Source organism: Ornithorhynchus anatinus, chromosome 2 (genome assembly GCF_004115215.2).
Source record: "Ornithorhynchus anatinus isolate Pmale09 chromosome 2, mOrnAna1.pri.v4, whole genome shotgun sequence".
NCBI lineage: Eukaryota > Metazoa > Chordata > Mammalia > Monotremata > Ornithorhynchidae > Ornithorhynchus > Ornithorhynchus anatinus.
In genome coordinates this window covers 135,218,643-135,231,072 of record NC_041729.1, presented here as the reverse complement: position 1 = coordinate 135,231,072, position 12,430 = coordinate 135,218,643, and the positions used below count along the sequence as shown (strand labels likewise).

Here is a 12,430-nt window from a genome sequence, read left to right as displayed (position 1 = left end):
CCTGTGGCAGCCCCCCTTGCCGGGTCAGCTCTTGTGGGGGGGACTTATTGGGGTGCGAGATGGAAATCCACAGGAAATGTCACCGCAACTTTCCCTCTGGACCGTGAGCTCACTCCGGGCAGGGAATGCGTCTGTTTGTCGCTGTACGGTGCTTCGCACGCGGTAAGCGTTCAATAAGTACGAGCTCTTCGACAGACGGGGAAAACGCGCTCGAGAGTGTGCAGAGTTCTCCCCCGATTAGACTGTAAGCCCGTCAAAGGGCAGGGACTGTGTCTATCTGTTACCGATTTGTCCATTCCAAGCGCTTAGTAGAGTGCTCTGCACATAGTAAGCGCTCAATAAATACTATTGAATGAATGAATGAGTTCGGGGCCTGGGGCTTAGTTGAGCGATCTGACACGGCGGAGGGAGATGCTGCCGTCTGAGCGGTAAATCTCGTCTTTGCAAGTACGAATTGGGAAGCCCACCCGGGTAGAAGTCAGAGGTCCACTGGTCGAGACCGAATGCCTTTGGGATGGGGGAGAACATTCAATAGTATTTACTGAGCGCTTACTATGTGCAGAGCACTGTACTAAGCGCTTGGAATGTGCAATTCGGCAACAGATAGAGACAATCCCGACCCAATGATGGGCTCACAGTCTAATTGGGGGAGAAAGATGGACAAAAACAAGACAACAATCACGATAAATAGAATCAAGGGGATGTACACCTCATTAACAAAATAAATAGGGTAATAAAAATATATAGAAATGAGCACAGTGCTGAGGGAAGGGGAAGGGAGGGGGGAGGAGCAGAGGGAAAAGGGGGCTTAGCTGAGGGGAGGTGAAGGGGGGAAGGGGGAAGGAGCAGAGGGTGGAGGGGGAGCAGAGAGGGAGCAGAGGGAAAAGGGGAAGCTCAGTCTGGGAAGGCCTCCTGGAGGAGGTGAGCTCTCAGTAGGGCTTTGAAGGGGGGAAGAGAGTTTGGCGAAAGTGAGGAGGGACTGGAACGAGCACTGAACCGGGCATCAAGAGGCCTGGGTTCCAAACACAGTTCTGCCACTTGCCTGCTGTGTGACCTTGGGTAAGTCACTTCACTTCTCTGTATCTCTATTTCCTCTTCCTCATCACCACCACCAATGGTATTTATTGAGCATTTATTGTGTGCTGAGCACTGTACTAAGCTCTTCTGAGAGCCCAATACGAATAGGCGGTCACATTCCCTGCCCAAAGTGAGCGTACAGTCTCGAGGGGGAGACAGATCATAATATAAATCATCTATAATATATCATTTGCAGAGAAGGACATGAGTGCTGTGGGGCTGAGGGTGGGACGAATATCAAACGCCCAAGGTCACAGACTCCTCATTTGTAAAACGGGGATTCAATTCCTGTTCCTTTTCCCTCCTGGACGGCGAGCCCCATGTGGGACAGGGACCGTGTTACCGTTACAGTGTTACTGTCCTTCTAGTCATCCATGAATTCACACAAAAAATCCCAGGTCCCCTCCGACGCCACGTTCCTCCGCCCCCCCGCTCTAGAAAAAAGGGTCTATATCTCAGGTCCGGGTTAGCGTTTTTCTCTCGTAAACTAGGACGGGAGCCCCAGATTAAGTGAGACAATGGGCTGCATTTTCCACCTCAACGGGATGAAATTCCTTTAACTGCAGCCCTGGATCTCTCCTGAGATTGCTAATCATGGGAGATTGAGGCCACATTTCCTGCCAAGGACAAACAGCATGCAATACTATGGCTAACCCCCCCGGATCATTGTGCAGCAAAGCCGGGTGTCATCTCATTGGGATGCCCTCTGTGCCCTGGGGAGCTGAGATATCGCGGGGAATGTGTCTGTTTATTGTTGCACTGTACTCTCCCAAGTGCTTAGTACAGTGCTCTGCATGCGGTAAGCGCTCAATAAATATGACTGAACGAACACTGCCTTAGTTAAGAGGAAAGAAATTTCCTCTTAAGGCCGGGGGAGAATAATGAGGCCATTTGTTAAGCGTTACTATCTGTCAAGCACTGTTCTAAGCGCTGGGGTAGATGAAAGCTAATCAGGCTGGACAAAGTTCATGTCCCATGTAATAATAATAATAACGGCATTTATTAAGCATTTACTATGTCCCGAGCATTGTTCTAAGTGCTTGGGTAGATACAAGTTAATCAGGTCGTCCTAAGTGAGGTTCACAGTCTTAATCCCCATTTTACAGGTAAGGTAACTGAGGCACAGAGAAGTGAAGTTGATCAGTGGCGGAGTCGGGATTAGAACCTCTAATTCCCAAGCCTGGGTTCTTTCCACTAAACCTCGCTGCTTCTCTTCTACGGAGCTCAAAGTCTTAATCCCCATTTTCCAAATGAGGTAACTGAAGCCCAGGGAAGTGAAGTGACTTGCCCAAGGTTACACTCGGCAGACCAGTGGAAGGCGGGATTAGAATTCAGATCCTTCTGACTCCCAGGCCCGTGCTCTATCCATTACGCCAAGCTGCTTCTCTACTCCATTCCACGTAGGAAACGGAGCCACCAATGGCTAGAAGCAGATACTAGACGGAAACAGATGAAGAATTCAAATAGTCAGACACGTCACTGGGTCAGTTCCAGGGAAGTGCCCATTCCCATAGAATAATAATAATAATAATGGCATTTGTTAAGTATTACTCTGTGCCAAGCACTGTTCTATGCACTAGGGTAAATACAGGGTAATCAGGTTATCCCATGTGGGGCTCACAGTCTTAATCCCTATTTTACGCATGAGGTAACCGAGGCACAGAGAAATTAAGTGGCTTGCCGAAGGTCCCACAGCAGATTAGTGGCAGAGCCGGGATTAGAACCCATGTCCTCTGACTCCCAAGCCTGTGGTCTTTCCACTAAGCCATGCTGCTTCTCTCCTGGGTGCCCAAATATCACGTCGCACCTGTGGAAACATGACGCACTCAGGCCCTCAAATCATCATCAGCAACAAAACAGACTGAGCATTTAGCGCGTGCCGTGCACTGTATTGAGCTCCTACTGCATATAGCACATTATTTGAGTGTCTACTATCAGTTACGCTACGGCTTCTGTTGCATTTCATTTCTACGTTTATCGCTACCCTCATCTTTCATGTTGTTTTTGTGCTCTTATTGTTTTACCTTTTTCTTCTGAACCTGTCACCAGTCTCCCCCCATCCTTTTTTTTATGGTACTTGCTAAGCACTATCTATATGCCTAGCACTGTATTAAGCCCCACAATAGACTGTCATCATCACTGATGGTATTTACTGAGCACCTGCTATGTGCGGAGCACTGTACAAAGCGTGTGGGAGAGACTGATATAATAAGTTAATCAGTAAGCAAGTTGTGGGAAGGGAATTCATTTGTTCACTCACTCGATCGTATTTACCGAGCACTTACTGTGTGCAAAGCACTGTACTAAGCACTTGGGAGAGTACGATACTATAACAGACACATTCCCTGCCCACCGTGAGCTCATGTGTCTGTTTTAACAATACAACAGTACAATTTAAAAGACACATTCCCTGCCTACAATGAGCTTACTGATTAACTTACTATATCAGGCTCTTCCAAGAGCTTAGTAATAATTAATAATAGTAATGTTGGTATTTGTTAAACGCTTACTATGTGCAGAGCACTGTTCTAAGCGCTGGGGTAGATACAGGGTCATCAGGTTGCCCCACGTGAGGCTCACAGTTAATCCCCATTTTACAGATGAGGTCACTGAGGCCCAGAGAAGTGAAGTGACTCGCCCACAGTCACACAGCTGACAAGTGGCAGAGCCGGGAGTCGAACCCATGACCTCTGACTCCGAAGCCCAGGCTCTTTCCACTGAGCCATGCTGGTGCTCTGCACACAGTAGGACCTCAATAAATATGATCGACTGATCATATTCTGAGAAGCAGCACAGCTTAGTGGAAAGAGCCCGGGCTTGGGAGTCAGAGGTCGTGGGTTCTAATCCCGGCTCCGCCACTTGTCAGCTGTGTGACTTTGGGCAAGTCACTTAGCTTCTCCGTGCCTCATTTACCTCATCTGTAAAACGGGGATGAAGACTGAGTCCCACGTGGGACAACCTGCTTACCTTGTATCTACCCAGCGCTTAGAACAGTGCTTGGAACATAGTAAGCGCTTAACAAATACCATAATAATTATTATTATTATACTCTTATAGTCTCAGATCGTGAGTCTCCTGATGGGTAGTCATTCTGCCTAATTCTCAACCATGTCTTCTTTCCCAGGGCTTAGAAAAATACAATTCCACTTCCTCCTGAAGCATTCTTGGAGGTCTCCTGATCCCCGAGAAATGTACCTCATTCAATCAGTCAGTGGTATTTATTGAGAGCTTAATAAAGGAACTAGTAGCCAAGAAATGTGCCGAAGCGTAATGTTAGGAAGACTTGATTCTATTTATTGCTATCTTGATTCTATTTATTGCTATTGTTCTCGTCCATCCGTCTCCCCCGATTAGACCGTAAGCCCGTCAATGGGCAGGGACCGTCTCTATCTGTTACCGAGTTGTCCATTCCAAGCGCTTAGTACAGCGCTCTGCACATAGTAAGCGCTCAATAAATACTATTGAATGAAAGAGCCTGGAAAAAGTCACGAAATGTGCGGACGTAACAACTGCCACAAAAATACAAACTGTCAACTCTCGGGTGTTTCCAGTGACAATGTATGGGTCCGAAAGCTGGGCGGGGTAAAACGGGAGAGAAAGAACGTCGATTCTTTTGCAATGTGGTGTTGGAGAAGGCTTTCCCGAATCCCATGGACTGCCCAAAAAACAAACAAATGGATTTTGCAGCAAACTAAACCAAAGTGGTCTTTGGAAGGCCAAATGACTCGACTTGGATCGGCATATTTTGGACACATCATCGGGAGGACTAGTTTTCTGGAGAAGAACCTAACGCTAGGAAACGTCCAGGGCAAACGTGGAAGAGGCAGGCCCGACAGCTGGATGGATAGAGACCATAACAACGATAACGGAAGAACCGTTAGAAAGGTCGCGGATTCCGGCAGAGGACGGGGCGTTCTGGAGAAAGTATATCCATGGAGACGCTATGAATCGGAAACGACACGACGACACTTGATGATGATAAAATTGAGAGCTTACTATGTGCAGAGCACTGTTCTAAGCGCTTGGGAGAATAAGCGGGCGCGTTCCCTGCTCGTGATGAGCTTACATTGGCTCCACCGCCTCCAGGGAGACGTGCAGAGGGGGGGCTCGGCTCTGGCTGAGGAAGGGGAAAGAGCTAAAAGCCCCAAGGGCTGCTGAGATGCAATCATCGGAGCCTAGGGCACATATAATCAATCGCTGGTATTTACTGAGTGCTTACTATATGCAGAGCACTGTACTAAGCACCTGGCGAGCACGATACAACAAAATTAGCAGGCACGTGCCCTGCCGGCAAAACAGAATAATAATTATGGTATTTGTTAAGTGTATACTGTGTGCCAGGCACTGTACTAAGTACCGGGGTACGTACAGGATAATCGGGTTGGACGCAGTCCCTGTCCCACAGAGGGCTCACAGTCTTAATCCCCATTTTCCAGGTGAGGGAACTGAGGCCCAGAGAGGTGAAGTGACTTGCCCACGGTCAGCCAGCACTCAGGTGGCAGAATGGGGATTAGAAGCCATGACCTTCTGATCCTCAGGCCCCAAGACAACTTGGGGTTCACAGACTAATTTGGAGGAAGAATGGTTAAAAATGAATCTACCTAACTTCGGGGGGGGGTCTTCCTAGCCCTGCTGTCAGTCAGGCGGACATCCTCTAGACTGTAAACTCGTCCTCTACGTGTTCTGGGAAAGGAATGTGTCTGTTTGTTGTTGTACTATACTCTCCCAAGCGCTGAGTCAGTGCTCTGCACACGGTAAGTGCTCAATAAATACGACTGACTGACTTTCATCCGGTTTTATATCGGATAGAGAAGCAGCGTGGTTTACTGGAAAGAGCACGGGCTTGGGAGTCAGAGGTCAAGGGTTCTCATCCCGGCTCTGCCACTTGTCTGCTGTGTGACTTCGGGCGAGTCACTTCACTTCTCTGGGGCTCAGTTACCTTATCTGTAAAATGGGGATTAAGACTGTGAGCCCCACGTGGGACAACCTGATGACCTTGTATCTCCCCCAGTGCTTAAAACAGTGCCTGGAACATAGTAAGCACTTAAATACCAACATTATCATTATTATTCCTATTAGCCTGCTTCCCAGAGGGCCCGTTCCCCACCCTGAACCTGATAAGACAACGGACGAAATTTTAATTTTTTAAAAGTTCTGCCACTCCATAGAGTCTGCGAATTCCCACAGTGAATATTTCCATGCAGTGTCGTCCTTAGTCAGAAGGACCACTCTGCCACTCTTGATAATTTGCACTCCTATCCTTATTCTTAGACACTAGGTTATGTCTAAGGTGGCCAAGGGACACCAAAAAAACACACTCCGAGGTACATGGCCACCCACTCGTCACACCAGCACGCCGGGTGACGTGACGACATTCGCGGCCGCCATTTTGCAGCCGTCGACCCAACGGGGTCGGAAGCCAGAGCTTTTCCCCAAGGTCCACATCCCCTTCCACTTGCTCTAAAGATATCGTCCTCCTCTCTTAGTTCCGGGTGAGTTCGGTGAGGTATCTGAGTTGTGGGACTTCTCCCTCTCCTTTCTGCGTCACCCTGCCTTGTTCCCTTTATCATCCCTCCTCCTAGCTCCACAGCACTTCTGTACATCTCTGTAATTTATTTATTTCTATTAAAGTCTGTCTCCTCACAGTAAGTGCTCAATAAATACGATTGAGCCACGGCCGAGGGAGGCTTGATGAAGCAGCGTGGCCTAGAAGAAAGAGCCCCGGCCTGGGAGTCAGAGGACCTGGGTTCTAATCCCAGTTCCACCACTTGTTTGCTGTGTGACCTGGGCCAATTCACTTCACTTCTCTGTCCCTCGGTTACCTCACCTGTAAAATGGGGATTAAGACTGAGCTCCATGTGGGACAGGGACTGTGTCCAACCTGATCTGCTTGCATCCACCCCAGTGCTTAGTCCAGTGCCTGGCCCATAGTAAGCGCTTAACAAATACCGTTATTATTACTATTGGTGATAATAATAGGTCAGACTTTTGCTCTGGCCCCACTTCTCTAGGTCACTGAGAGGTAAGGAGAAGGCAGGCCAGCTTGGCCAGCACCCAGATGATTTCCAACTAACCCGCTTAGGTCAGCTGACCCAAGGCAGGCAACTGAAAGCTTCTAGGATCTGCCCCCTCACAACGAATCCAAACCCTCATCCACACAGGCCCTTTTTTTCAGGGCATTTGTTAAACACTTATATTGTTCCAGGGACCGTACTATGCGCTGGGGCAGATACAAGCTCATCGGCTTAGACCCAGTTCCTGTCCCCCATGGGGCTCACCGTCTTATTCCCCATTTTCCAGATGAGGTAACTGAGGCCCAGAGAAGTGAAGAGACTTGCCCAAGCGTCACACGGCGGGCAAGCGGCGGAGGGTCTAAACGAACCAGTTTGGGGAGTCACGGCCTCTTTGCGGGAGGAGGGGGAGGGGAGCAGAGAAAAGTATTTATAGTTCAGATGGCCGGGGGAGAGCGAGTGAGTCATATGTGCTATTCTGTTCTATTCCAGACCTTTTCCTCTTTCCAACACAAAGCTCTTTCCAGATAAGAGACCCCCAGTTTTGAAGCGTTGGCCCCCACGGACCTCTGGTTAAAGAGATAACCGGTGAGATCTCTGCTCTCCACAGCAGAGAGCCCAGCGCTTTTGTACATATCTGTCATTCAGTTCTTTCTATTCATGTCTGTCTTCCCCTCTAATAATAATAATAATGTTGGTGCTTGTTAAGCGCTTACAGAGCACTGTTCTAAGAGCTGGGGGAGATACAGGGTCATCAGGTGGTCCCACGTGAGGCTCACAGTCTTCAACCCCGTTTTACAGATGAGGTCACTGAGGCCCAGAGAAGTGACTTGCTCACAGTCACACAGCTGACAAGTGGCAGAGCCGGGATTCGAACCCATGACCTCTGACTCCCCAGCCTGGGCTCTTTCCAGTGAGCCACGCTGCTTCGCTAGACTGTAAGCTCGTTGTGGGCAAGGAACATGTCTGTTTATTGTTGTACTGTACTTCCCCGAGCGCTTAGAAGAGTGCTCTGTACACAGCACAGAAGCAGCAAGGCTCAGTGGAAAGGCTTCCGAGTCAGAGGTCATGGGTTCGACTCCCGGCTCTGCCACCTGTCAGCTGTGTGACTGTGGGCGAGTCACTTAACTTCTCTGTGCCTCAGTTCCCTCATCTGTAAAATGGGGATTAACCGTGAGCCTCACGTGGGACAACCTGATGACCCTGTATCTGCCCCAGCGCTTAGAACAGTGCTCTGCACATAGTAAGCGCTTAACAAATACCGACATTGTTATTATTATTAGTAAGTGCTCAGTAAATACAACTGACTGATTGGGTTGGGGATGGGGCAGCAGAGACCTGGGTTCCCTAGAAGGGGGAAAATGGGGATCTTTTGGCAGAGAGAAACCGCAACTTGGTCTCCACTGGGTCTCCTCTTGCGGGGATTAGGATATCCACACAAGTTCGAGGAGTCAATCAATGATATTTATTGAGCGCTCACTGCATGCGGAGCACTGTACTAACTGCTTGGGAGAGTACAATATAAGAGAGCTGGCAGCCCCGATCCCTGTTCTTACAGACCTTATAGACTGGAATCCTTTCTTCGGGAGCCTCTCTGATAATTGTCTGTTCATTTGTATTTTGCTGTCTGTCTCCCCTCCTCTAGACTGTGAGTTTGCTGTGGGCAGGGATTGTCTCTCTTTAGTTCTGTATTCTACTTTCTCAAGCGCTTAGTCCAGTGCTCTGCACACAGAAAGTGCTCAATAAATGTGACTGAATGAATAAATTAAAACTGTGGTATTCATTAAACGCTTACTACGTGTTCTAAGCGCTGGGGTAGATATAAGGTCATCAGGTTGTCCCACGTGGGGCTCACAGTCTTCATCTCCAGTTTATAGATGAGGTAACTGAGGCACAGAGAAGTGAAGCGACTTGTCCAAGATCACACAGCTGACAAGAGGCGGAGGCAGGATTAGAACCCATGACCTCCGACTCCCAAGCCCGGGCTCTTTCCAAGATACAAGTTAATCAGGTAGTCCCTGACCCAACATGGGATTCACAGTCTAATTTGGAGGGAGAATGGGTATTTCATCACCACTTTACAGTCGAGGAAACCGAGGCAGAGAGGAGTGAAGTAACTTGCCCAAGGTCATAAGAGCAGATAAATGGTTGAGCCGAGATTAGAACCCAGGGCCTCTGACTCCCAACAGGCCACACTGCCCGTGCCCTCAGTCCGAGGAGTGTGTCCTAGCCTTTAGACCGGCGGCAATCTTGGGAGACCATCAAATTAAGGTCAGGCATGAGAAGACTGGTCAGTCAGTCAATCCTATTTACTGAATAATTCATTCAATCGTATTTACTGAGGGCTTACAGTGTGCAGAGCACTGTACTAAGCGCTTAGAAAGTACAATTCAGCAAGAAAGAGAGACAATCCCTACCGACAAGGGGCTCACAGTCTAGACGGGGGGGAGACAGGCTTGAGCGCTTACTGTGTGCGGAACACTGTACTAAGCGCTTGGGAGAGTAAAATTCTGCAATATAACAGACACATTCCCAGCCCACAGTGAGCTTACAGTCTAGAGGGGCAGACAGATATTAACATAAATCAATTAGCGATATGTACATAAATGCAGTGGGAATGGGAGGCAGGGATGAATAGAGGGAGCAAGTGTCAAGCACTGTTCTAAGCGCTGGGGTAGATATAAGGTGATCAGGTTGTCTCACATGGGGCTCACAGTTTTAATCCCCATTTTTCAGATGAGGTAACTGAGGCAGACGCAGAAGGGAGGTGCAGAGAGTGACTGATGCGAGTAGCTGCCGTTATCACAGCATCCTTCTCCAATCGCTTTTGCCACTCGATGGACACAAGACGGGGCTTTGGGCCGGGGCCAGGCAGGGAATGTGTCTGTTTATTATTATATTATAGTCTTCCGTGCGCTTAGTACACTGCTCGGCACACGGTGAGCCTTCAATAAATACAACTAGATGAGGGAAGGGGTCGGTCTGATGGGAAGCTAGACTGAAAGCTGCTGGAGGACAGGGATCATATCTACCAACTCCAGTCGACTCTATTCACCCACGTTCCTGGGACGGGGCTCTGCACACAGTTAGCACCCAATAAATACCACTGATCGATGGTTCTAGGCCGACCTGCACTACGTACACGAACAGGGAAGCAGCAGGGTCTAGTGGCTAGAGCACGGGCCTGGGAGTCGGAAGGTCATGGGTTCTTATCTCGGCTCCACCACTTAATAATAATAATAATGATAATGTCGGTATTTGTTAAGCGCTTACTATGTGCAGAGCACTGTTCTAAGCGCTGAGGTAGATAGAGGGTCATCAGTTGTCCCACGTGAGGCTCACGGTCTTCATCTCCATTACACAGATGAGGTAATTGAGGATCAGAGAAGTGAAGTGACTTGCCCACAGTCACAGCTGACAAGTGGCAGAGCCGGGAGTCGAACCCATGACCTCTGACTCCCAAGCCCGGGCTCTTTCCACTGAGCCACGCTGCTTCTCTGCTCTCTGCTGTGACCCTGGGCAAGTCACTTCACTTCTCTGGGCCTCAGTGACCTCATCTGTAAAATGGGGATTGAGACTGTGAGCCTCACGTGGAACAGGGGCTGTGTCCAACCCGATTTGCTTGTATCCACCCCAGCGCTGAGTACAGTGCCTGGCACATAGTAAGCGCTTAACAAATACCATAATTATTATTATTAGGATTGTTAGGAGTCCCAACAAACAGCTCCCAGAGGCCGCCGGGGTCGAAGATGTGCGGAGCCAACCAGGGCCACTGAAGGGTATGGGTCCCGTCCGCCGCGAGCCGACTCACCTCGTAGAAGAGCCCTTCCGGAAACTGCTGGAAACACTGGGCACACACGAAACACTGCTCGTGGTACAGCTCGCCGTTGCTGTTCACAATCTTCTCCGCCGGGGCAAAGCCCCCTCGGCAGCGTTCGCAGGTGGCATTGGCCAGGGCGTTTGCCATGTTGCTGCAAACAGAGAAAAAGGATCCATCAAACGTTGGAAACTTGCTTTCTCGTCTAAGCCCTCCTTTTTTTTTTTCCCTCTTACGGCATTTAAGTGTTTACTGTGTGCCGGGCACTGTACTAAGTACCGGGGTTTGTACAAGCTAATTGGGTTGGACACAGGCCCTGTCCCACATAGGGCTCACAGTCTTCATCCTCATTTTACAGATCATCTTGCCCCTCTTACCTCACTTCGCTACTCTCCTACAACCCAGCCCGCACACTTTGTTCTTCTAAATGTTAAATTTCTCCCCGTGCCTCGATCTCATCTATCCAGCCACCGACCTCTCGCCCTCGTCCTGCCTCTGGCCTGGAACGTCCTCCCTCCTCATTTCTGACAGACGGTGACTCTCCCTTCCTTCAAATCCTTATTGAAGGCCCATCTCCTCCAAGAGACCTTTCCTGACTAACCCCTCATTTCCTCTTCTCCCCCTCCCTTCTTCGTCACCCTGACTTGCTTCCTTTATTCATCCCCCTCCCAGCCCCACAGTATTTACGTCCATATCTGTAATTGTGTAGAGGAGCAGCGTGGCTCAGTGGAAAGAGCACGGGCTTTGGAGTCAGAGGTCATGAGTTCGAATCCCAGCTCTGCCACTTGTCAGCTGTGCGACTGTGGGCGAGTCACTTCGCTTCTCTGTGCCTCAGTGACCTCATCTGTAAAATGGGGATTAAGACTGTGAGCCCCACGTGGGACAACCTGATTCCCTTGTGTCTACCCCAGCGCTTAGAACAGTGCTCGGCACATAGTAAGCGCTTAACAAATACCAACATTATTAATTGTTTTAATTTATTTATATTAATGTCTGCCTCTCCCTCTAGACTGTAAGCTTGTTGCGGATAGATCATGGAGCCTGGTAGTCAGGAGGTCACGGGTTCTAATTCCAGCTCGGCCACTTGTCTGTTGTGTGAACCTGGGCAAGACACTTCACTTCTCTGTCCCTCAGTTGCCTCATCTGGAAAAGGGGGATCAAGACTGTGAGCCCCACGTAGGACAGGGACTGTGACCAACCTATTTTGTCTGCAACCACCCCAGCACTTAATACAATGCCCGGCACATGTTAGGCAGTCGACAAATACCATAATTATTATTATATTGTACTCCCCCAAGGACTTAATACAGTGCTCTACACACATGGCTGACTGACCATCCCATCCCACCTGACTGATGAGGTGACTGAGGCAAAGCGAAGTGAGGTGTCTTGCCCAAGGTCACAGAGCAGACAAGTGGCCCCCCTTTTCCTCTGCTCCTCCTCCCCTCTCCATCGTCTCGACTCCCTCCCTCCGCTCTACCTTCCTCCCTGCCCCACAGCACTTGTGTATAAGTACATACTCATT

At 49.3% G+C, this 12,430-nt stretch overlaps 1 protein-coding gene across 5 annotated transcripts in view; it reads right to left on the bottom strand.

The window, feature by feature from the left end:
* LIMS1 (LIM zinc finger domain containing 1) overlaps nucleotides 1–12,430 on the bottom strand; it is a 189,864-nt gene that overhangs the window by 28,409 nt on the left and 149,025 nt on the right. For all 5 annotated transcript variants that reach the window (XM_029057964.1, XM_029057962.2, XM_029057961.2 and 2 more), the window contains exon 2: nucleotides 10,900–11,059. In XM_029057964.1, coding sequence (XP_028913797.1) covers nucleotides 10,900–11,059 — 160 coding nt within the window. The remainder of the gene's footprint in view (nucleotides 1–10,899; nucleotides 11,060–12,430) is intronic.